This window comes from Bombina bombina, chromosome 1 (assembly GCF_027579735.1).
Source record: "Bombina bombina isolate aBomBom1 chromosome 1, aBomBom1.pri, whole genome shotgun sequence".
Lineage (NCBI taxonomy): Eukaryota > Metazoa > Chordata > Amphibia > Anura > Bombinatoridae > Bombina > Bombina bombina.
In genome coordinates this window covers 284,767,069-284,794,563 of record NC_069499.1, presented here as the reverse complement: position 1 = coordinate 284,794,563, position 27,495 = coordinate 284,767,069, and the positions used below count along the sequence as shown (strand labels likewise).

Here is a 27,495-nt window from a genome sequence, read left to right as displayed (position 1 = left end):
AGTGACTGTTGCTTGCTCCCGACCAGCAAGTCATCAAAAGAAAGCAAACCTATCTCTATAGACATTAAAGGTCTTGTAGTTACAGAAGTATGTCCTGACTTTAAACAGTGTTGTAATGTGTCCTCGATATGCTGTGACAACTTAGTTTAACATTAAAACAAGTTATTAAATGCTGAAAACAGCACTTAGGGCTCAATTTATCATCCCAGGCAAGACAAGGGTGTACATATTCACCCCGTCTTCCTGGGCTGTCCTCTGGCAGGCAGCAATTCACTGCCCACATTTACCATTATACACATGATCTCCTGTGCGCTCCTGTGCAAACCTGCCCCCTGCCCGTGCACAGCCAATCATGCGTGGGCAGGAACTGACAATCTACCCGGTCGGAAGAGAATGAAATGATTACAATTCTCCACCCAAGATGGGGTCTAATGACCGTTGCTTGATAGATCCCAACTGCAGGTTCATTTGTGCGAACCTGCAGTCAAAGGGGAGAGAAGGGCTTTATAAATTAAGCCATATGTAGTGTATAATATGGAGTTATTTTTTCAGGAATCAAGGCATGAAACAGTATATGCACACATGTAGAGAAATTCTAATAGATTTTGGCTTAAAGGTACATAAAACCCACATTTTTTCTTTCATGATTTAGAAAGAGAATGCAATTTTAAACATCTTTCTAATTTACTTCTATTATCTAATTTGTTTTATTCTCTTGATATTCTTTGCTGAAAAGCATATCTAGATATGCTCAGTAGCTGCTGATTGGTTGCTGCACATAGAATCCTTGTGTGATTGGCTCACCCATGTGCATTGCTTTTACTACAACTAAGGATATCTAAATAATGAAGCAAAATAAATAATAGAAGTAAATTGTAATGTTGTTTAAATTTGTATTCTCTATCCGAATCATGAAAGAAAGATTTTGGGTTTAGTGGCCCTTTAAGGATTTTGAAAGGGATTGAAACAGCTGATCTCATTAAAAATATTTTCATTTAAACATATACGCAACAAGCAACATTTTTATCATAGCTTATATTTCCTTTAAACAGGAATGAGAAAATATGTGTTTATTGCCATTTGTCAAGCTCGCATTTTTGCTGTTGTCATGAAGGCATTTAAACCTCACTGGAGAAACTTTATTGCCTACGGTTAATTTATTGGGGCCCATTTATCAAGCTCCGTAAGGAACTTGTGGGCCCGTGTTTCTGGTGAGTCTTCAGACTCGCCAGAAACACCAGTTATAAAGCCGCGGTCTAAACTGCCACATCGCAAGCATCAACACCGCCCGGGCCCAGGAGACAAAACTACAAATAGAAACTGCCGTGACAGCGTTACTTTGAGAACGCTTTTTTAATGAGAGCAGATCCATTCATTTCTTGCTGAGACACGTTACCCTCCCTCTAGACGTAGAGAGAGGTGTTTTGTTTGTTTTAAGGTACCAAAACACTCTTTATGACTATTTTTTACTCCCATTTTTACTGGGTTTATTAACTGAAACTATACCATCTTTTTTATATTACTTATTGGACGTCCAATTTTACACTTAAATATTGTTACATTTTGTGTGAGCATAAGTTTGTGTAATCATTAATCTGCATAATTATTACCTTTATTAGAGATATTTGTACATTAAAGATCCTTTTCATCTATTTGATGTTATTTTAATTTTTTCATATTATAACTTTTTGCGTATACATACTTCCTATATATCCCCACAACTATCGTAACCTGCTTTCCCATGAGCTAGTCCCTAGTTTTGTGGGAATTTTGGAGATACAACCAGATTGCGTGGGTAACACATTATTCACCATTTGAATTAGGTTATACATATTTATACAATACCGACACATTATTTGGTATAATTTGGCATTTATTCCACTGAGACTGTATCTATTTATTTCACAATTCACTATTCCCTAGGCTTTGAGCGCCAGTACACCCTTTGTTTCTAGGTCTAGAACATACTAGAGAGTATTTGTTATTATTATTATCAGGTATTTGTAGAGTGCCAACAGATTCCGCAGTGCTATAGTTAACCCTTACACCCACTGAACTAAGTCACAGGCTTGCCTGGAGTCGCTAGACTGTGACAAATTGGTTAAGGTGGAAAGGGAATGTTAACCCTTTATGTGCCAAACAAGTGACTGGTGCAGGGTTAGTCATCACAGCTGTACTTCTGAGTTTTTGTTTTCATTTGGCATCACAATTGACACCTCGTGAATCATGTGGCATAATTTTTTGGCATGATTATCGCCTCATTTTTGCATACGTTCTAGAGCAAATCTGGTGGCTATTTATGACTCTGATTCTATCTTGGTTCCTTGACCGTTTCTTGTTCTGAACTGGTTCAGGTGCGCTGCTGATCTTTGATTCCTCTGTATAAACTTCTGTTTTATTTGTTCAACTACCATTTATGGATATTGATTCTGCTTGACTTGGCTTGTAGACCTTGCTTATGTATTCTGAATTGATACTTCCTTGCCCATTCTGGCTTTTTGACCACAGAGTGTCCCTATATTGAGATGTCTACTGCGTGGAGTTAAAAAATATGGAATGTGGAGTTATAAAATATTATTACAGGATAAGATAGTATTAGAAGTATTTATATTAGTCAGGATTTAGTTAGCAATGGGTGAAATGCCTTTGAGAGGCATACATTAAAACAGTGACATTCACTTTCAGAACAGTTGCTCATGTCAATCAAAAACACTCTTTAGTGCTAGATAGGGAAAAAAATAACTATTAAAGGGCCATAATACCCAAATGTTTAAACACTTGAAAGTGATGCAGCATAGCTGTAAAAAGCTGACTAGAAAATATCTCCTGAACATCTCTATGTAAAAAAGAAAGATATTTTACCTCAAAAGTTCCTCAGTAGCCACCTCCCATTGTAAAGGATTTCTAAGCAGCATATCAGTGTGTCTGTCCCGGGACAACTGAAAGGATGAGCATCGTGAACTCTCATATTATTTCACCAATCAGGTAAAGGAAGCTTACTATGAAATCTCATGAGAGTTAAGTCAAATCTCATGAGATCACGGGGGGGCGGAGCCAACAGCACACAAGCATGGACGCACTTTCATAGAGCTCCTGAACTCATATTACCTTTGAGGATTTTGGAACACGTTTTTAATCCAGCTAAACTTGATGGAACTCTTTACTAATAGCTGGGATTAATACCATACTTTTATTGTGGACCAACTTTGACTTCAAGCGAGATTTTGCCTAACTGAGATTAGAGGCCTGTATCGGCAGCTTAAAACGGGCGACCATCTTTTCTTTACCCGCATGGCAGTGAAGCTATATAAATCCTGTGGAATAATTATAGCAACCCATAGCCTACATCATTTCAACTCTCCTGTGCCTGTTATAAAGCTGGACACTTAAACCAAACATGCACACAACCACTCAGTTTCTGGAAGCGCTGCGCGGCATACTGAGAGATCACCATGCCGCACTTGAAAATGCGCTATACAGAAACTCTTTGCCTGAGGACGCATGCATCTCCAGAACAGACACACAGCCTGATTCTGTATTTGGAGGAGGCCAGGAGCTCTGCTTACAAGAGCGGGATGCTGCGGACGCGGAAGTTGCCGCGATTGACGAAGCCCTGCTGGGAAAGAATCCACTGCACACTGGGGAGATCAATGCCACAGCGACCCGGCCGGCTCTCGCATATAGCTCAATAGAGGTGCACAAAGCTACACAAGGCAAAGCAGAAGTGCCGGCGCTTAATGGAAGTGCGGAATCCAGTGCTGCAGTCTCAGCGGCGATGATGTGGTCTGGAGTCTTGGATCCGGATTCTGGGCCCGTCATTCGCCAATCCACCACGCAGCTTTGGAACTCTCTCTCGGCATCTAACATAGGCGGTTATGGAAACTGGCTGTTCCGGTACCAGAAGAGCCGGGGAGGCTTTTTACATTTATCTAAAGTTGGAGTGGGATAGACTTAGCTAAACCCCTTACGGACAGTTTGCTCATAATTGCTGAACTGAATTAACGTTACAATACTATAGTTATTGACCTCATTGTTCCTTATTGTTTTCCCTCTACCCTGGCTATAGGTTCTCATGCACAATGTGGTTTACCAGTCTTAGTAATGGTGCCACTTTCTCCATTATCTCTTTATGTGCCTGCTTATAATTACACTGATAACATGATTATAATACTATGTGTTATGTTTTGTCATATCTATATTTAAGCTATTGTGCCCAAATCAGTGATTTTTGATCCACTAGATACAGCATACCACAGGATTTAGACTAATTTGCTTAGACTGTGCCATATCTATAGCTTGGCCATGCTTCTGTATTGTATTTAAGTGACTCAAGGTGTGAGAGTAGGCTTCTCATGCTTTTCATATTTATATCTGCATGTTTGTTACATTTCCATCATCCATACAGCAGTGTAATTACCGCTATGCCTAGGCTGAAGACCCTGTTTGTCAACAGCCCTTATCCACTTGTTAAACCCATAGTTGCAGTATAACCACCTGTCTTAGAGGTAACATTTTGTAAAGGTTCCTACCTTCTATATGGGTCTTGGCACTCACTATTGTATGTTCCCAATACTTCATGCTTTAGGGCTCCTTATTCCTCAAGATAACATACCCATAACTGACTCTTAGACTCAGGACCCCCCTATTATATTTTATCTGTGCGGTCCAGCTTTGTGCTAAACGTGTTTACTGTTTCAGTATTGATCATTGATCCTAGCCAGCAGAGTATTGATTCTATATTCACAATTTGTCTTCTTTAAATATTGACCCTCGCTGTGTATAGATCACTGGATTCAGTTTCCCATTCCATTCCCAAGTTAGACTTTTGAGCTAGTACCATTGATATTAACCCACGGGGGTTGGGCTGCCAGCGGCCGAGACAGCAGAACCCTCTTTTCCACCATTTTAACTAGGTGCAAGCCCTTAACTATCACTGGGAGCTTAGAGACGAATAACCACTCACAAACAAAGCTGGCTTTACTTTAGTATCCTTATCATAACTACTGAACTACTAGACATCAATACATGCACAACTCACTTTTCTATTATATTTAAATTCCCACCTCCCCCCTCCCCATAATAAGCCTCCCAATCCGGGAGAACTAACTATGCGGCTTATCTTGCCTATGCCGCACCATAATCATTATATCATATCCACATATCATAGTATAATTATTTTAGCCAAGAATTGGCGCCCTCATTTTAGCTATTGGTTGAAATATTTATTGCCAGTCTATTCTAAGTCACTATGTTTTGTTTTATATATTACATCTTACCTACATATCCTACTATGTTACTCTAAACATTGTATGTAAATAATAACTGAGGTTCCAGTCTTCCGCTTGGTGTTATCTGTGATGGGAATGTAATCTAACTCTATGTATGTCAGATTCATTATACTGTATTTATATGTTTGTCTTAGGATAAGTTCCTCCTCTTGTGTTGTATTATTTTCGCACAACCTCAATAAAAATAAAATTTAAAAAAAAAAAAAAAAAAATCTCATGAGATCACAGTAAGAGTTCATGACCTCAGCACTGCTGATGCTGATTGGCTGCTGTTTATTTCTTCATTTTTTTAATTTTTTTACCTGCAGCTGGGAGCAGCCGAGTATAACTTTTTACACAGAACTTACTCTGCTGAGCTGAGGAAATTCTGAGGTAAAATATCTTCCTTTTTTACATAGAGATACTCAGGTGATATTTTCCTGACAGCTTTTTACAGTTATACTGCATCAGTTTCAAGTGATTTAGCATATGAGTATATGTCCCTTTAAGTAATGCTATTAAACTGCGCATGAGTTAAAGTTAAAATAGAATTATCTGTCCATCAGGCAAATTTATGAAGTCTTATAAGGATGTTAAGATATATATATAACCTTTTAAATATGGTATGGACTAAGCTGATTGGTCTCAGATATATAATCACACAGAGGAAGTCTAGCACTCACTTGCAAGCTCTCAGCTAAGATTGAAAGCAAAACTGGAAGAGTTAGTTACTGCATCTGGCCTAATGGGACAAACCCAGGTACCACGTCAAGGTCTCTCCCAATACCTGGGTCCCATAATACAGCCATACATGCAAGCCTCAATTTTTTTAATATTCCCTACGGGCCTTGCACCCAGACTTGCCTGGGGTTAACTGTTACCTGTGAGTGCTATTGAGCACCCAGGGCTGTGCAAGTGCAGAGTCATAGAATGTCTACCCAGTCCAGTCTGAGAGGCCATTTATCAAGCTCCGTATGAACTTGTGGGCCCTTGTTCTCGGCGAGTCTTCAGACTCGCCAGAAACAGCAATTATGAAGAAGTTATTAAGCAGCTGCTCCATAAGCCTGTCCGCCTGCTCTGAGCAGGCGACAGGAATCACCACAATTCAACCCGATCTTGTGAGCTGCTGGTACAATGCTGAATACGGAGAGCATATTGCTCTCCGCAATCAGCGAGGTCTTGTGGACCTGATCCGCACGTGGTTGGATTAGGTCGGCAAGACCTTTGATACATAGGCCTCTGAGAGTGCAGTCCCCTTCCGTGTTTTGTATATGTCTAGGGTGATTACATAAGTCTGTGAACCCTTGACTTGTTTCCCAGTTTGTTTGATTTGAGAGCTTGCTTTGTATGGCTGTATTAGGGACTCAGGTTTTGGGACAGACCTTGATGTGGCACCTGGGCTTGTCCCATTTGCCAGATGCAGTAACTAACTTCCAATTTTGCTTTTAATCTTAGATAAGAGCTTGTAAGTGAGTGCTGGACCTCCTCTGTGTGTTTGGTATTAATTTGTTTTTGTAAATTTCCACATGGGCCTTGCACCCTTGGTCTGGGGTTAACTTCCTGGGACTCTGGGGACAGTATAGCTACCTGTGAGTGCTATTGAGCACCCAGGGCTGTGCATGTTACAGGGTCATTGGATGTGTACCCAGTCCAGTCTGAGAGTGCAGTCCCTTCCGTGTTTTGTATGTATATATAAATATATATATATAAAACTAAAATATTGTTATCTGATAACTTCTTATCTCAGATATTGTATTGATTGTTTACTTGTGCTAATTAATAAATAGATTTGTGTCAACTAATATTTGATTGTTGTAACTATTGTTTAATCTGTTAGATAACCCAGATTTGACCACTGTCTTCTGGAGTTCCACTTAGATGCCAGTTACTTTCTGTCAAGTCCTGGGTTCTTTTCAGGGAGTTTGTTAGTGTATGATGTACCTGTGTGCTTGAAAACATTGCTCAATAAAGTGAATTATTTTTATCACTACTATGTGCTGCCAGAACATTTTTTATCTTTTTGGGGACATTATCAGCAAGTAATCCGTTGCTTCACGGGCATTGCACCCGATTACCGCAAGCCTGAGTCTGCGCAAGCTGAATGCGAAGCGTCAGTGACGTCATCCCTAGGAGTCTGCCACCGGAGTATGGTGTGTAAGCTGGAAGCGGCCCTCTTTTGTTACTTCAAGTTTGTTAGTGATACTGCTACTGCTATTCAGCCATTGTAACACCATTAAAGAAACTTACCTAGATTACGAGTTTTGCGCTAAACAGGGTGTGAAAATAACGCCAAAAAATTGGCGTTATTGTACTCACCATATAACTACTGCCATTACGAGTTACTGAAAAACCTCCTTGTGCCTGTGCGTTATGGTGGGTTAAGCTCCATACCACACAAAAGCCAAGGGGCTGAAGTTTACGTGCTCGTGCAAGCTTTCCCCCTAGACATCAATTAGAGAGAAAGAGTTAGAAAAAATCTAACACCTGCGATAGCGGAATGGAGATCACCGTAACGCAACCCCATTGATGGCTATAGGGAAAAGAAAGTTATATGTAAACCTAGCACTCTAACATAAACCCCAAGTCTAAACACCCCTAAAACACCACCCCCAACATTGTCTACACTAATAAAAGTTATTAACTTCTATTACGCCGCTCCCCGACATCGCTGACACTAATAAAGTTATTAACCCCTATTCCGCTGCCCCCCCGATATCCCTGATACCTAAATAAACCTATTATTGATTATGATTATGATTTAAACAGCCAATAGGATTTCAGAAGCTCTCATCCTATTGGCTGATTTGAACAGCCAATAGGATTTAAGAAGCTCTCATCCTATTGGCTGATTTGAATTTGAAGAATCAAATAAGCCAATAAGAATGCGAAGTACGCCATTTTGAAACGGGTACCTTGCATTCAACGTCAATGTACGGCGGTGATTGTTTGAAGAGGACGCTCCGCGCAGGATGTCATCGTCCTCCCGGATAGCTCCGCTCCGTGCCGCCGGAATGAAGATAGAAGATGTCTCCGAGATGGATAAAGGTGTCGCCGCCTAAATGAAGATGGATGTTCCGGACTTCAGCAACTGTGAATAGATTTTATGGGGTTAGTGTTAGTTTTTTTGTTTTGTTTTTTAGATTATGGATGGGCACTTGTAAAAGAGCTGAATGCCCTTTTAAGAGCAGTAAAAGAGCTAAATGCCCATAAAAATGCCCCTTTAGGGGCAATGGATAGTTTAGGATTTTTTAGAGTTTTTTTTTATTTTGGGTGGTTGGTTGGGTTGGGGGTTTACTTTTTGGGGGGGGGGGGTTATCCTTTTTTAAGGTGAAAGAGCTGTTTTAACTTAGGGGCAATGCCCTATAAAGAGCCATTATAAGGGCTATTGGTAGTTTATTGTAGGTTAGAGGGTGTTTTTATTTTGGGGGGGGCTTTTTTATTTTTATATTGCTATAAGATTAGGTGTAATTGTTTTTATTTTTGATAATTTCGTTTATTATTTTCTGTAATCTTAGAGTTTTTTATTTTTCATAATTTAGTGTTTATTATTTTTTGTAATGTTAGATTTTTATTTTTTTCGTAGTGTTAGGTTTTTTTAAAATTTTTTAATTTAGGTTTTCTATTGGTAGTTTTTTATTTTATTAGAATAGTTATGTAAGGTTAATTTATAGTTTAAAATTATTTTTTTTATTTTTATTTCACAGGAAAGTTTTTATTTTTTTAAAGAAAGTTATATTGTAATTTTAATTTAAAGTTAGGGGAGTGTTAGGTTTAGGGGTTATTTGTTTAATTTAGTGTTTTGCGATGTGGGGGGTCGTGGTTTAGGGGTTAATAGGTTTAGTTTAGTAGTTACGATGTGGGGGGCTGGAGGTTTAGGGGTTAATACTTTATTATAGTGTTGGCGATGTGGGGGCCGGCGGGTTTCAGGGTTAATAGGTTTATTTAGGTGCCCGGCGATGTCGAGGGGAATAGGGGTTAATAACTTTTATTAGTGTAAGCGATGTCGGGGAACGGTGGATTAGGGGTTAATAGGTTTATTTAATAGTCACAACATGGGGGGCGGCAGATCAGGGGTAAATAAGTTTAATATAGCGTTTGCGATGCAGGAGAGTGGCAGTTTAGGGGTTAATAGGTAGTTTATGGGTGTTAGTGTAACAGTTTAGTTATGAGTTTTGTGAAACATTTTTGTTACAAAAAATCCATAACTACTGGTCTCAGATGGCGCTATAGATCATGTCGGTATAGGCTGTAACACAAGCATTTTAGTCAGACCGCACAACCTGTAATATGGCGCTATGGAAAATCCCATACTCAAACAACATTTTATTGAGTGCTGAATGGACGTTGCGTTACAGGCTAGAATACCTTATTGTCCAGCTTGCCAAGGAGATCCAAGTTCAACTTGGACTCCTGCACACAAAAAATATTACAGTGTGCATTAGGTGTGAAGAATATAACTGTACCACTGACTGGGTGTTGTATAAAGTGTACATATAGGGTGAGATTTAGCAAGGGCTGGAAGTCCAGCTACTTGTGTAATGACTCCCCTTGCAAGCACTAGCAAGAAGGGGCTGTCAATCAACCCAGGTGGAGTTTTCTGGGGTGATTGCAAACCACCAACTCAGAGCTGGTGTATAGGTTAAGAATCAGCGGTCTAATGACCGCTTCTTCCTAACTATCGGCTCAAGGCTAACTCATGCGATCCTGCATGCTCAGCAGGGCCAGACTAGGAAATAAGACAGGGCATGAAAATCTTCCTTTGCCTGAGATGGTTCATTGGTTGTGCTTGTGATGGTAGGATTTGTTAATTGTCAATTACACTTTGTAATTGTAAAAAAAACCAACCATTTGATGCATCATATATATGATATTTACCACTTCATATTACTATTTAACAATATATAAACATAAAATTTAAAGGGTCGATAAGAATATTACATGTTACTGATTCCTTAGGATGGCCTTATGCATGTCCCAGGCATTTATTAATTGTTTTACAGTCCATTTGTTTAGCATCCCTATTGGAAGTTTATTCCATGAATCCACCACCCTTTCTGTTAAAATTTTCTTTCTCACTTTTTTCCTTTATCTGCTACCTTCTAATTTAAGATCGTGATCCTATAGTTTTTGTTTTTGTTTGTTTTTGTGGAAATGCTTTCCACTTTATTAAGTCCCTTCATATATTTGAAGGTTTCTATCATGTCACCTCTTTCCTTTCTCTCCTGAAAACTATACATATTTATTAGATCAAGATATGGGCCTCTATGTATGAAGCCGTCTACTTTCTTGCATTCGCCGCCCCAATACGCTCGACTAAGCTTGCCTGCCATCACTGCTGCGGACCTGAATACGTTCGCCAAAGTTATCAAGAAAGCTGTCAAGAAGCTGCGCACCAAGTACGGAGCGATGAGCAGCGGACTGTTGTTAACTGACAGTCATCGATCTCGCTGCTCATCGGCTTCTTTGCAGCTTTCTTGCTAGCCTGTCACTAAGCACCCACACTAAACTACACTGTTTTACCCCCTAAACTGGGTATCAGATTAGAACATCCAATAGAATGCGAGGTCAATCCGATTGGCTGATTGGATCAGCCAATCGGATTGAGCTTCAATTCCGATTGGCTGATAGAATCCTATCAGCCAATCGGAATTCGAGGGACTCCATCTTGGATGACGTCCCTTAAAGGAACCTTCATTCGTCGTTAGTCCGTCGGGCCAGAAGGATGTTCCACGTCAGAGGTCTGGAAGATGGAGCCGCGGTTGGATGAAGATAGAAGACACCACTTGGATGAAGACTTCTACCGGATGGAGGACCTCTTCTGCCCCGCTTGGATGAAGACTTCTACCGGATGGAGGACCTCTTCTTGCTCCGCTTGGATGAAGAATTCGCCTCGGCTAGGTGAAGACGACTCAAGGTAGGGAGATCTTCAGGGGGTTAGTGTAGTTAATTTATTTAATTCATTTAATGATAGTGTAGTGTTAGGTTTAATTGTAACTTAGGTTAGGATTTATTTTACAGGTAATTTTGTAAGTATTTTAGCTAGGTAGCTATTAAATAGTTAATAACTATTTAATAACTATTCTTCCTAGATAAAATAAATACAAAGTTGCCTGTAAAATAAAAATAAATCCTAAAATAGCTACAATGTAACTATTAGTTATATTGTAGCTATCTTAGGGTTCATTTTACAGGTAAGTATTTATTTTTAAATAGGAATAATTTACGCCTATATTTACACAGCTTTTTTTCCCAACGCACCCTTAAGACAACGCTGGTATTTAGAGTTGTCTGAAGGGCTGCGTTAGGCTCCAAAAAGGGTGCGTTGAGCGAATGTACCGCCACTTCAAACCCTCAATACCAGCGTTGCTTACGGTAGCGGTAAGCTGGCAAAACGTGCTCATGCACGATTCCCCCATAGGAAAGAATGGGGCAGTTTGGGATGAAAAAAAACCTAACACCTGCAAAAAAGCAGCGTTAAGCTCCCAACGCAGCCCCATTGTTTCCTATGGGGAAACACGTTCTAAGTCTGCACCTAACACCCTAACATGAACCCCGAGTCTAAACACCCCTAACCTTACACTCATTAACCCCTAATCTGCCGCCCCGCTATCGCTGACACCTGCATTATACTATTAACCCCAAATCTGCCGACCGGACCTCGCCGCTACTCTAATAAAGTTATTAACCCCTAAACCGCTGCACTCCCGCCTCGCAAACCCTATAATAATTAGTATTAACCTCTAATCTGCCCCCCCCCCAACGTCGCCGCCACCTAACTTCAAGTATTAACCCCTAATCTGCCGACCGGACCTCGCCGCTACTCTAATAAATGTATTAACCCCTAAAGCTAAGTCTAACCCTAACCCTAACACCCCCCTAAGTTAAATATAATTTTAATGTAACAAAATAAATTAAATCTTATTAACTAAAGTATTCCTATTTAAAACTAAATACTTACCTGTAAAATAAACCGTAATATAGCTACAATATAACGAATAATTATATTGTAGCTATTTTAGGATTTATATTTATTTTACAGGCAACTTTGTATTTATTTAACTAGGTACAATAGCTATTAAATAGTTATTAACTATTTAATAGCTACCTAGTTAAAATAATTCCAATATTACCTGTAAAATAAATCCTAACCTAAGTTACAATTAAACCTAACACTACACTATCAATAAATTAATTTTATAAATTATCTACAATTACATACAATTAAATAAACTAAACTAAATTACAAAAAAAAACAAATACTAAATTACAAAAAATAAAAAATGATTACAAGAATATTAGGCTAATTACACCTACTCTAAGCCCTCTAATAAAATAAAAAAGCCCCCCAAAATAATAAAGGTCCCTACCCTATTCTAAATTAAAAAGAAACCAGCTCTTTTACCAGCCCTTAAAAGGGCTTTTTGCGGGGCATGCCCCTAAGTAATCAGCTCTTTTGCCTGTAAAAAATACAACCCCCCCAACATTAAAACCCACCACCCACATACACTACCCCCTGAAGATCTCCCTACCTTGAGTCGTGTTCACCCAGCCCGGCAGTCTTCATCCTATCCAAGCAGAAGAGGACATCCGGACCGGCAGACATCTTCATCCAAGCAGCATCTTCTATCTTCATCCATCCGGAGCGAAGCCATCTTCTTCCAGCCGACGCGGATCCATCCTCTTCAACCGACACCTTTTCGCCGAATGAAGGTTCCTTTAAATGACGCCATCCAAGATGGCATCCCTCGAATTCCGATTGGCTGATAGTATTCTATCAGCCAATCGGAATTAAGGTAGGAAAAATCTGGGAAGGGAATTCTGGTAGCTGAAATGGCCTCTTTTGGACCTTACAATAGGATAGCTCTCATAGAATAGAAAATAATAAAGAGAGGTCAATGACCTTATGAGGGAAATATAAACTATCTTATGTGTGGCACTTGCATAGATGGTTTACTATAACTTATAGCAAATCATCAGCTTGTTAGGTGCCTGAACTATTATGGATATTAATATGTGGAGATCTAAAACATCTTATATTTGCAGGTGTAAGGAAAGGCCAAACGTTGGAAGCCACTACGGAGTAAGATAGAATTATTATACCTGATATATCGCACCTAAGTGGGAGCTATAGGTGCCTCTCATGGAAACTATGAGCTTGTATAAGAAAATTAAAATGCTATGAGTCAAACAAAAACATTAACTGAAATCAATCCTGACATCCCTTAACCACAAAAGTTTAGGGGTTGCCTCTTAGTATTTGAAATAAAAATATTAGATTTTTTTCTCTGACCATCAGGTCGTCTTTTCGGAGATTAAAAAAAAAAAAAACCCCACCTATCTCAGGAGTTTGATAAATATTAGATCATTAGAATCTCTATACACAAGAGTCACTTAAGTGGCTGTTTATATATCTCAAGAGTACACAGATTCCAATTTAGGTTCAATAAAATGATTACCCCCACACCGGTTCTTGTGAGAATTGTAAGATTCAGCTTGATAATCCAGGAATATAGTCCCATGTTGTATAAGAAGAAACCACGTAGGGCTGTTGCCATCTGAATCTGGGACCTGCATCAATCTGTAGGGTAGGGACGTGACTCTCATATATTATGAAAGATTTATCAAGAAGATGTGGTTCTACATATTTCCAAGACACCTCAGAATTCACTGATGCTTCAGTGGGGCCAACAAGTTGAAAATCCCCTGGTATTATTGTGTTCCTCTCTTGCATGGTTTTGCTAAGCTCAAGCTAATTTCTCTCCAAGTTGTGGAAAATCAAAGAACCTTCCGCTGCTGGGGGTAGGCGCTGGGACCCTACAGCGCCCCCCCCCCCCCCCGGGCAATTAGGGAATCTTAATGGGTAACATGTAGAGCTTCATTAGGTACTGCAACCGAGGGTGAGCTCATTGCAGACTGTAGAACATCTATGCAGTCCACATGATGACGGTCTAGACGGGTGTTTAAATCGTTTAATAGGAGCATTATGCACTCTATAGTGAGATAGGAGTCAGGCGCTGGATTTGCTTTAAAGAGAAGAGTAGTGATAGTAGATATACCAAATCTTTATGGGCCACGCCAGTGGCTATTGTAGGGGTAGCATGTAGCCTTCAATCTTTGGAGTGTGTTGGATATGATGCGTGGAGTCTGGAACTAGGCCACAGATTATGCTGTACTATCGTGGTTCCACTGCTGACTTACTGGCTTTGTCAGCATGGTGTGGCTCCTCTGAACGTCACTGTGTGCGAGGTAGGTTTACTGCCGAGGGTGATCCTCAGTGTTATTCACCGACCTAGGTATCTGCTTCCTCCAGGGTATAGATGGGCTGTCAGCGGACAGAGGAAATGTGTCACGGGAGTAATAGAAGATGACCGCTCCCTCGTGTTTGTCCCAGCAATCCCCATAGGGATCAAGATGACAACTATCTTTAAATAGGCAGCCTCCACAACTACCACTGTCTGGTAGAGTTTCCCCAGTACTTAGCCACTTTAGATAGAATTTTGCATGGTCTGAGCTGTCAGATATGGTTATAATATCAGAGTATATCCAGAGGTAATGAATTGTGCGACCGCTCAGATGCAGAGCTCACTCCGTCCCCACCTTCTACTTAATTTAAAAATATCTGAAATAATAACTCCCAAGTCTTGTTCCACCTCAGTGGGTCTTTGGGGTTTTGGATCCCATATGGTAATATTAAATAGATCCCATTTATTTGCCCAGTCTCACAGTTTCAAATATCGCTGCTCATTTGATCCACCCCTCCAGGAACATGAACTCATCAGCATGCAAGCACACCTTCCCCTGGAGCCCATTTCCAAGATCACTGATGAACATATTAAAGGGACTTTAAACCCCAAAAATGTCTTTCATTATTCAGAAGAAGAATACATTTTTTATAAAGTTTCCAATTTAGTTCTATTATCAAATTTGCTTTGTACTCATGTAATTCTTTGTTGAAGGGATACCTAGGTAGGTAGCGTGCACATGCCTGAAGCACTGTATGACAGGAAATAGTGCTGCCATCTCATGCTCCTGCTAATGTATAACATTGTTGCAAGACTGATGCCATATAGAGCTGCGGACATGTGCACACTCATAAATTACTTTACTGCTTTTCAACAAAGGATAACAAAAACAAAGAAACTTTGATAACAGAAGTAAATTGGAAAGTTGTTTAAAATTGTATGTTCTATCTGAATCCTGAAATTAAAAAAAAAATTTTTTTATTAGTTTTTTTAATTTTTATTAGAAACTATTAAAATAATCAATAGTACATATATAAATTTGGGTACATTACATATTCAACAAATTCATATAACATCTCTTGTATATTATGTCTTCACATACTATAAAGGAATTTTAAACCGTAAAAAGATAGAGGTAAATTAATATTCTGTTCCATTTCAAATTAGTTTCATGTTATAAAATATTCCTTAATATCGTATCAATATCAAGCAAAATACAACTATCTCTTAACATCATTACATGTTCAACAATTTCATATAACATCTCTTGTAACTTATGACACCATGTACCATAAAAATGTTTTAACCCGTAACTAGATAGAGGTAGATTAATATTCTGTTCCATTTCAAATTTGTTTCATATTGTAAATTATTCCTTAATATCATAGCAATATCAAGCGAAATACAACTTTCTCTTAACATCATATTACTTTAATGTAACTTAACTAAACAGTGCTTACTATCACTTCCTAAAAATATAACAGATCCTTACGTAACTTTCCTTCCAGAGCCTAATTCGAACTTAACGAAATATAGCCCTAAAACTACTAGCTACAACACAAACTCAAAGTCTAAACATCTTACATTCTATGTGGAGCCAAGATTCTATTTTTTACCTGAGGTTCTAAACTATCAATAAAGACCCCCCATTTTTTATTAAACTCGGTTATTCTTACATCCTTATCATACAAAACATAAAATAATTCTATATTCAATTGTTCTAACATACACAAAAAAATTCCTTCATGCTAGGTCCTCTATTTAATAGCCACTTTTTCATTATGCATTTTCTCCCCAGCAAAATTATCATAGAGAGCAATTTAGTATTTTCTTGTTTAACTTGTTCATTACATACAAGTAAAATATTCAAAAAATTCAAGTTAATCTTATATTTTAAAATCCAAGAGGCCAAAAAGCTAATCTTTGCCCAAAATTGACCAATTTTCGGACATTCCCACATAAGATGTTTTAAGTTGGGATCATATAAATTACATTTAACACAATTTCTTTTACAATTAAACCATCTTGAGGCCAATTTAGGTGTTATATAAAATCTATGTAGAACTTTAATTTGAGACTCCCTAAGGTATGAATCATATGTAGTTGCCATAATTGCTTTCAAACTTTTTTCCACTTGTTGTGACATTTCCAAAAATACAGAGGCCTCTCTTTGCCAACCCTCAATAATCTTCACCTTTATACTGGATAAATTTGAGTCTAATAATATCTTATATAATCTTGAGTAAGAATAAATTCCTTTTTTATAATTCTCTAACATAATATGTAAAGGATGTGAGTCCCATGTAGTTTCAGCAAATTTACTTATAATCTCCTTTATATAGTGTACTATTTGGTTATAAGCATAGTAATGTGAGTCAGGTAAACCAAATTTGCGTTGAAGATCTTTAAAAGTACATATTGATTTATTCGATGAAACTAATAAATCTCCTATCTTAAATATACCCTTTTTCTCCCAATCCCTAAATATAACTGAATGCATACCTGGTCTAAAATTTGGATTACCATTTATGGGTAAATTTATAGAGCCTCTGATTGGGAAATGCAAAATCTTACTAATATTATACCATGTTCTCAAAACATCTTTATATATGATGTTATTTTTAATTAAAGGATCAATATCTTTCAGGTCAGTGTGTAGTACATAAGCCTTGTTTATCCCTCTTGCTCCTATTTTTTCTAAAGAATTTTCAAAAAAAATGCTCAGTGCCCATCATCCAATCCAAAGCTATCCTAGTCAATGATGAAAGATTATATAAATACACATCCGGTACCCCCATTCCATCTTGCAGCATAGGTTGCTTTAATTTATCCAAGCTAATGCAAGGTTTTTTTTCCCTTTCCAAATAAACCTATTAAAAGTCTTATTTATTCTTTCGATATCCTTTCTAGGAATTAAAATTGATAACATGTTCAGGGGATATAGCAAACTGGGTAAAATCATCATTTTGATTATATGCATTCTTCCCAACAACGAAATGGGTAGTGAATTCCATCTTTTAAGCGATTTTTCTATAGATACAAATATTTGCTCATAATTTAAATTGTACCATTTTTCCGGATTAGAAGATATATTAATCCCTAGATAAGTTATAAATTTTAACGCCTCTATAAATGGCACTTCTCCTAAGGCCTCAACATCCCTTTTATTCAACCATAGTACTTCTGATTTTGTGTGGTTTACTTTAAAGCCTGAGAATTGGCCAAAATCAGATATAACTGCAAAAATCTTAGTTAAATGTATCTCAGGTTTTTTAATAAATAGCAGCATATCATCTGCATATAATGAAAGATGATATTTTTTATCATCTATTTCTATGCCTGTATATATACTTCTTAATTTAGTTGCCAAAGGTTCTAATATTAAATTAAATAAAAGAGGAGATAGAGGACACCCTTAATGGGTTCCTCTACCCAAATTAAATCTAGGTGATAACTCACCATTGACAGTTACAGATGCATTTGCTTTAGAGTAAACATTTTTAATAAAATTGTTAAATGGACCTTTATATTATATTCAGCTAAACATGACGTTAAATATGGCCATTCGACTCTATCAAAAGCCTTTTCGGCGTCTAAGGCTAGCAATAAAGTATTTGGGATCAATTCGCTATTCTTTTGTTGTTTCAGGAGCCAAAAATAATTTACTATATGGAGGACTCTACGTATATTTTTACTAGAAGACCTCGTCTGAATAAAACGTGATTGGTCTTTATGTATTAAGTCTGGAAGAAGAACTTTTAATCTGTTGGAGAGTATTTTAGCTAATATCTTGTAACCTTGATTGAGCAAAGATATTGGGCGGTATGATGTAACACATTGTGGATCTTTTCCACTTATAGGGATCACTATAATATTAGCCGCAGAGAACATTGTCGAGGGCTTTATTTTATCTCTGAGGTAATCATTAAATAAGTTTAACATACTATCTATTAAAGGTTCTTTCATACTTTTATACCATTCTGCCGGAAAAAATGGGTTTTATGTCCCATTGACCCTTGGGGAACATTACTAGTAACTGCCCCCTTATTTGAATGTACTCCTTTAATTGAATCCATCTGCCTTCTATTCTTAAGCCAGCATTCTACCCACTTAAAAATCATAGGCCTAGATTATGAGTGGAGTGCATTTGTTTGTGGGAGTGATTTGGGGTTTTCGCAGCCATGTGCGTGCAAGTTAAATTACGTTGATATTACAAGTTGAAAGTAAATGTGAACCTGTTAGCACAATTGCAATTTATGCTAGAATGATTACCGCAACCTCAGTTCTGGTTAACTGTGTGACACAACACATTAAAAATACAATTAAAAGTACAGTTACACTCATAATAACACTATCTATTAAAAATTATAAAAAATAAATGCAATAAAAAGTTATAAGGGCTCAAAGATATGAGGTATCAGATGTTAGAAAAACAAAAGTATAAATATATAAATGTGAAAAAATCCATCAGATATATATTTAAATTTTTCTTTAAGAATACATAGAACATATGCCATGTGCAAAACATTGGATTATGAAATATGCAATATTATCTTCTTATGTTGCGCTTTTACATAACCCCAATCATGTTTGCACAACTTCTGGGTGTTCGTTTTTTTTACATTTTCGTCTACATTAAAAAGTCTATTTGTTACCGAGTCATTACAAGCATAAGAGCACAAGTTTGTTACTTGCAAATCTCTGAGCGCAAAATAAATACTTTAGCCATTGTGACACTCGAATGCAAGCACAAACTACCACTCCACTCGTTAGCTGGCTTACTGGTTTACTCTAAGGTGATTCATTTTGTGCCTATGTTTGTTGTGAGGGATAATGTCAAATGTTTTGCTAAAGTCTAGATATGCTACATCTATGGCTCCTCTCTGGTCTATTAATTTAGTTACTTGGTCTTTTCCTTTAAAATAGTTTCCATTAATTTTCCAGCAAATGAGGTCAAACTGAATGGCCTATAGCTAGCAGAAACTTCCCTACTACCCTTTTTATGAAGAGGAACTACATTAGCAATTTTCTAGTCTTCTGGAACAACTTCTGTTAACAGTGAATGATTAAATAAATCAGCTAATGGAGTAACTATCACATATAAAAGTTGTCTTAGAACCCTTGGATGAATATTATTTGGATTCACAGACTTATTTACTTTTAATTTTTATAAAGACCTAATTGAATCCTCTTCTTCTGTAAAAAGAGAAGTACTGCCCACATTATCATTTAAAGTAACTTCCTTTAATACAATTTCACTATCTATACAATCAAAGAAGAACAAAAGTAATCATCTAGACAGTTTGCTATTTGTTTATCTCCTTCCACTACTGTATAATCACCTGCCTTTAGTCTTACTATCCCTCCCTAGTTTTTTCTCTTTTCACTAGTATATCTAAAGAAGGTTTTGATGCCTATTTATCAAATGTCTGTCGGACCTGACAACGCCGCCCCCTGCCAGCAGGGAGGTGTCAATCAACCCAATCGTACGGCTTGAATTGTGGTGATTCCTGTCCGCCTGCTCAGAGCAGGTGGACAGGGTTATGGAGCAGCGGTCTTTAGACCGCTGCTTCATAACTGCTGTTTCTGGGTGAGTCTGAAGACTCACCAGAAACACAGGCCCACAAGCTCCATACGGAGCTTGACAAATGGGCCTCTTTGTCTTCATTATTTACTGATTGTGCTATTCTCTCTTCTGTGAAAAAAAAAAACAGTGTAGGGAACAGCACCAAACCACCTTCAGTAGGGCACGGAGTTCAGGGTCAGCCTAATCCCTGTAGATATTCAGAAAAGGAAAAAGGTACTCCAGCCCAAATGCAGTCTTTAAAAAGGGACCTATGCTGATGTACACAATATCCTCTAGGCGGCAATATTCATGAATAAAAGACTAAAAAGAATTTTCACTTTTTTTTTTTATAAAATAATGCCCATTAGAGGGCACAATTGAACAATAGGATGTAGGTGTTACCTACTCATATGTGTCATTATAAAAACCAGCTTTGTATGCACACACACAGACATGACTAAGGACCTAATTCAGGTCCAAAACGTTGTTTGTTTTTTCTGTACTTTGGACCATGTGAATCAATAAAGGTCCCTTTTTAAAGATTGCATTTGGGCTGGAGTACCTTCTTCCTATAAACTCTTCTGCATCAGATTTAGCCTTTCTGTTTTGTCATTTTTTTGTAGACTGACTTTTTTGTCTGAACTGTATGTGCTACTTCTTGAAAAACATTTTGGTTTTCTTTTTCTTTTACTTTAACAAACAAGCCTAATACAGGACCAGATTATGAGTGGAGCACTATTGTTAGCGCGAGGAGTGTAAACACATTTGCGAGATTGCGGTGTTCTTTATGCTCAAATCCATATTACAAGTGGTGCGCTGTTTAAATTACTGCAAATTTGTTTGCACAAACTTGCGGTAATTTACGCTCCCCATATTTTCTATGGCAGGCATTCAGCGGCAATATCTGCTCATATTACAAGTTGAAAGTAAATGCAATTACTCAAATGCAATTGCATTTAACGCATAAACTTTTTACGCGTCCTGAAAGGTCACGTAAAAAGTTTGGCCGGAGGAAACAGTTGCACTAAACTACACTATTAACCCCTAAACTGCCATCCCCACATCGCAAACTTCCTTGTACACTATTAACCCCTAAACCACCACAGCTCTCACTACAAACTACCTCTCTACACTATTAAACCCTAAACCACCACACCTCAACATTGTAAAATACCCCTCTACACTATTAACCCATAATTAGCCCCACACCCCTATCAAAAATACCCCTCTACACTATTTACCTCTAAACCGCCACAACTCCCACTGTAAGCTACCCCTATACACTATTAACACCTAAACCTCCACACCTCCACATTGCAAAATATCACTCTACACTATTAACCCCTAAACCGCTCCACCACCACATTACAAAATACCCCTCTACTTTATTAACCCCTAAACCGCCACACCACCACCTTAAAAATAAAAAACTAACCTTACCTTAAAAATAAAAAACTAACCTTACCTCTAAAATAAAAAACCTAACCTTACCGGAAAAATAAACAAACCTAGAATTACAGAAAAAATAAACTATCGTTACAGAAAATAAAAAAAACAACATTTCAGATTTTTTTTTACCAAAAATAAAAAAGTGATGCCTATTCTAAAATCCCATTTAAATAAAAAGAACACCCCCAAAATAAAAAAACCTATACTACAGCATAAGCCCTTAAAAGGGCCTTGCCCTATAATGATTAAGCTATTTTTCAAATAAAAAAACCAACACCAATCTATAAGTAACTCCCAATCTTCATCCAGACGGTGCTCCATCTTCATCCTTCTTAACGTCCATCTTCATGCGTTCACCCGCTGCACACTGAATTTTGAATGTATAACCCCCTTTATATAGGGGTACCCTTGCATTCCTGTTGGCTGATTTTTAATTTCACTTTCAAATCAGCCAAAAGAATTAAAGCTTTTTCTGTTGGATGATTTGAATTTGAAATTGAAAATTAGACAGTAGGAATGCAGGGGTACCCCTATATAAAGGGGGTACCTCGTATTCAAAATTCAGTGTGCGGCTGATGACTGGGATGAAGATAGAAGACCATTGCCAGGATAGAGATAGACAACTACCGAGATGAATATGGAGCGCCACCATCCAAATTCAACTTTTTTTTTTTTTTTAAGATAAGTTTTATTTTTTATGGGCAACAAAATAGCTAAATTCCTTTCTAATGGAAATGCCCAACCAAATTGGATGGCCTTTTTTTTGGAGGGGGGGGGGGGTAGGAGGTTACTTAGATTGTTAGATTGGTATTGTTAAATGACTTTAGGGAAATGCCATAGAAAAAGGTCCTTTTAAGGGGTACTGCTGTAGTTTAGTGTTACTATAGTTTTTTTTTTATTCTGGGGTGGGGGTTTTTTAAACAGGGTTTTAGAATAGGCATAACTATGTTTGTTTTGGTAATTTGTTTAAGGTATGTTTTTATTTTTCTCTGTAATGATAGTTTTTTTTTTAAATAATTTTTATTGAGAAAGAGATAAGTCAACATACATAGACATCAAATATGTGCATGTGATAATACAGGACATTCCAAAATGATCATACATGGTATATAAATAACAATAAGTTTGTTAAACAGAGCAAAACATAAGTAGCTAAAGGTCCCCAATATCTGAAATATATATAATAAGTAATAAATAATGGAAAAAACTGTGGATGCTGGCTTCCAGGTATAAACTAATCAGAAATGTCTCATTCCATCTAATTGTTTCTCATTTTCTATTTTATACCTTATAGTTCAATGTAGGAGGGGAGGGAGGGGGTAGTGGCAGTGATTGTCTAATAGTCTCAGCAGGGGAATTTCTCTATCCAGGGTGTCCAGATCTCGTAATAAGTGTCCATTTGATCTAATATCGAGTAGGAGTATGATTCCATCCACAGCAGAAAGTTTACTGTGGCAATGATTTGTGAGATGGAGGGGGGCGATGTTTGTTTCCATGCTTTTGCAATTTCAAGTTTAATGTACATAAGTAGATAAATGATTAGAGATTTTTGGGCGGGAAGTAATGTCAGAAAATCTAGGTGAAGGAGACAAGTTTGTGGGCTAAGTGAGGGGGTGATATTCAGAGATTTGATAATGTCTAAGAGCTGTGTCCAAACAGGTTAAATCTTTGGGCAGGACCGCCAGATGTGAGCTTAATGATAGTTTTTATTTACTTCTCAGGTAAGGTTAGGTTTTTTATTTTTAAGGTAAAGTTAGATTTTTTTTTTATTTTTACAGCTAAGGTTAGTTTTTTGGGGTGTAACTTGGGGAGTGCTAGGTTAGGGGGTTAGCTTGTTAAGGGGTTTAGATGTTGGTGTGTATTTTGCAGTGGGGTTTTGGTGGTCTAGGGGTTTATAGAGTAGTGGTGTATTTTGCAATGATGGGTTGCAGCAGTTTAAGGATTAACAGTGTAGTGGGGACTTTGCAGTGGGCTATGTGGCGGGTAAGGGGTTATTATAGAAGGGTGCTTATGGCGATTTGGTTTAGCGCATGAGTATGGGTGTTTTTCCACTTTTCTCTCTCCATTGAAGTCCATGGGAGAGTACATTATCTTGATCGCAATATTATAACTTCTGCTATTTGTGTGCATTGGGTTAGCAATTAACTTTCCACTTGTAATACGTGACATGCGCATAGAGCATAAATCGATTGGAGTTAGCATGCGAGCAGGAACGATAATTACTGCTCAACTTGTAATCTAGCCCAAAGTGTTTCATTGCATCTAAAATAACATTCTTAAAATACTACTACTATTCTTCTTCAATTCCTGTAATCTGTGCCATCACTTTTATAGAATAATTTAGGTATTTGCCCATGTAAGAAAAATCAGCCTTTTTAAAATCTAAAACTTTTGTTTTACTATGGTTGCACAATACCTTTGCCTGAATATTAAACCATACAGACTGATGATCACTAGAGCCAAAGTTCTCACCTACAGACACTTTAGATACTATGGGGTAGATTTAACAAGTACCGGACAGACATGATTCACTGTAAAGAATCATGTCTGTCCGACATCGCTAAATTCCAACAGCATACGCTGTCAGCATTTAACATTGCACAAGCATACTTTTACCATTCCTGAGGAAACGGCTGGTAAAGCTGAAAAATGCTTAGCAATTGTATTTTAACACTTTGGGTCACTGTACAGCACAAAGTATTTGATGTTTTATTTTATCAATTGCAATTGGAAGCACAAGCTGTTGTCTATATCCTGGATTGGAGGAAGCAGAGGGGAAAATCCCATACCCCTGGTCAGTGAGCTGGGACAGTGAGAGATACCAGTCTGCACAATTTAGCACTCAGGGTGCTGCATTATTTGTAAGTATGGCTGTTTACTACAGTGTATTAGTGAATATAACTGTGTTACACTAGGAGGCACCCTCTGTTTGTGGTCATTTTCACAGAGAAAGTTACAATTGTGAGATTTTTGAAGAGGAGCTGCCCACATTCCAGTCCAGACAGATGGAGAATTGGAAGACACCACCCATACATATTATTTGACTCAAGATGGATTTTTTACCCATACGGATGGTGTGGCAAACCAGATAAGGATATATATTTTCTGGACTTTATAATTGTTTTTGTTTATCTGGGAGACTTGGTTGATTTTATTCTTCATAACATTATTATATCTAACGTATTTGCTATCCATTTTTGCGCCCCCTATAATTTAGAGAGCGTTGTTTCTCTAGTAGTGTTTGGTTTAGAATACTATAACCTTGCCCTTCATTGTAATTTTGGTAATTTCATCAGTAAATAGTTGATCTAATACTCCATCCTATAATGGAGGCCTTTATGCTACCCTTACTTTAACCACTTGTTTCCGTTTAGTTTCTATCGTTGCCTAAACACTTTTTACATTGACATTGGATTTTACAATTTCAGTTACTTTAAGATTTTCTTTTATGTACAGATATAGCAAATAATTCTAAGAGGCATGAAGTCTAACTGGCTATATGTTGCTGTAAATTAGGTGTGAATGAAGTTATATTTAATAGTGTGACAAGTAAGCTGCGGCAGTTATGACTAAGACATATATGTGCAAGGATATGCTGAGATAGCACACATATAAATGGTGGTGTGTAGCAGTGAGAGATAGCTGGTGTGTGTTATGAAGATCTGATGACTCTAAAGAGATGTAAGTATGATAAGATGTGATAGCGTATGTTGAAAGTGTAATTCAGATATTAGATCAGAATCCAGATGTAAAATTATTATTTCATAGTTTCCATGGCAACAACAAACATTCATACACTTTACTGATGACTGATTTACAGCTGTAAGCTACGTTTTTCAGTTGCTAGGATATTTTATAATTAGGAATGTAATCTAGTTGCATCTATTCTCATCTCTAGCTAATGTACTTTTGTACTGTGAGTATTTCCTCTGGTATTCACTTACCTGTATCTCCCTTTTCACCCCTGGGTCCTGGATTTCCTAAGACTCCTGGTTCTCCTTTAATTCCCTGTTCCCCCTTTGCTCCTGGAGAGATATATACAAATATAGCTGAAGCAGCATGCAAATATACTATATGGTGTACAGGGACCTCATAAAATGCAGGGATATAAAATACAGAGCTGTAATAGCAATTAAGTATTTAGTGAAGATGTATTTTTTTTTTTTTAACTGTGTATTTGTTTGTGTTGTAAAATGAAGATTAACAAAATATCATACATTATATGAAAAAATATAGGAAAGGAAATAATCAATGGTGGCTTTATTAAGGTATGTATTTTATTAGAGGGATAGTTAACACCAAACATGTAAGTGTTTAAAAATATAGATAATCCCTTTATTTACCATTCCACAGTTTTGCATAACCAACACTGTTATAGGAATATAGAAAGAATGCTTAGAAATTAGCATATGAGTCTACCTAGGTTTAGCTTTCAACTAAGAATATCAAGAGAACAAAGCAAATTTGATGATAAGAGTAAAGTTGTTTAAAATTTCATGCCCTATCTGAATCATTGAAGTTTAATTTGGAATTTAGTATCCCTTTAAGTAATTGTCCAGACTTTTATTTATTCTGCTTACTTTTAATTTTTTTTTTTGGTTTTGCATTTTTGCATTTATTTGTTATGAGTTTCTAAATAGATACACACATCTTTGAAATACCTCCTTAATCAGATTCCCTTGTTTGTTCTCCCTTCTTAGACTACCCTATTCAGTAATATTAAACTATATGGCCAAAAGTATGCGGATAACCCTAATAATTATTGAGTTCATGTGTTTTAGCCACACCCATTGCAAACAGGTGCATACATTTCAACACATAGCCACAATATAATCTAAGTGTTAAAACTGTAGCTACTCTTGTGCAATACAAATAAGTGAAATTGTTCCACTGAACCTTTCTACTATAAATTGTAGAATGTGAGTAATCAAAATCTAAGAACTAAATAAATTTAAAAACAAAACAAAAAACAACAACCCATAAAGACAGGTTTAAAGAACTGAACTAATGAAGACTAAGGGATTCAATGTCAGATAAGAGCCCATCCACCTCAATCTCACGGCTTAAACACTTTCCTAATCAGGATTAAAAAATAACATATCGATTGCAGTGCTCAAAAAAAGCAACAAAGATAGCATGGGACAGTAGTTAGTTACTGATCCCTGCCTGCAAGTAAAACCAACAAATTGTCAACAAAGAGGATTATTAATAAATTGTAAATAAAATTATAAATGTAATCTGTATGCACCTTGTGAGTGTGTTTTTATTTGTTTACTGTGTCTGATTGTTAACTGATTAATGCACTATTGGAGCAGCCTTTCTCCTTTATATGTATTTTCAGATGATTGATGGTTATTAACATCAGGGGTGGAATGACCAGTAAGGCAGTTTGGACCTTGACCGAGGGCCCGGCACTCAGGGGGGCCGGCTACCTCTGCAGCATTTTTAAATTAGACCATGAATAAAAAATAATTTATATTTATTTATTTATTTAGTAAAATGCTGGACGCAGCAGGTAAGTCCTGGTCTGGCTGACAGCTCAATTTAAACAAAAGCAAAACAGATTCACAGCCTGCAATATGTGGGCCAGGAAATATCCGCAGAGGTGGATGACTCCAGTCCACATATTTCATGCTCCCGCTCCAGCTCCATCCACCCAGGGGAAGGCACTGCTGTGTTGTGCGCAGCATTCAATTTTGACCATAATTCTGGCTAGCAAAGTAAGGATTGGAGCATGCTGAGTACACTGCTCTATTAATAATAAAATTACATTTTTGGCATTTTAAGTACATCAGATGGTAACAGATTATATTATTCTGGAATGATTTCCCCTGGTTTTCAAAGTATGCTTGAATTTAGGAAGTGGTTAGCTGCAATTCTGCTCTTGTATTGCTCAGTCCAATGGGTTAAAGTATTTTATTATAGCCCTGTAACAAGTCATGCTCTCGCTTTAGCCCTTTTCTATGTTCCA

The 27,495-nt window shown here is 37.4% G+C and overlaps 1 protein-coding gene across 1 annotated transcript in view; it reads right to left on the bottom strand.

Moving 5' to 3' along the window:
- Nucleotides 1-27,495, bottom strand: part of LOC128657661 (macrophage receptor MARCO) — a 201,520-nt gene that overhangs the window by 53,745 nt on the left and 120,280 nt on the right. The window contains exon 8 of the mRNA XM_053712049.1: nt 25,469-25,549. Coding sequence (XP_053568024.1) covers nt 25,469-25,549 — 81 coding nt within the window. The remainder of the gene's footprint in view (nt 1-25,468; nt 25,550-27,495) is intronic.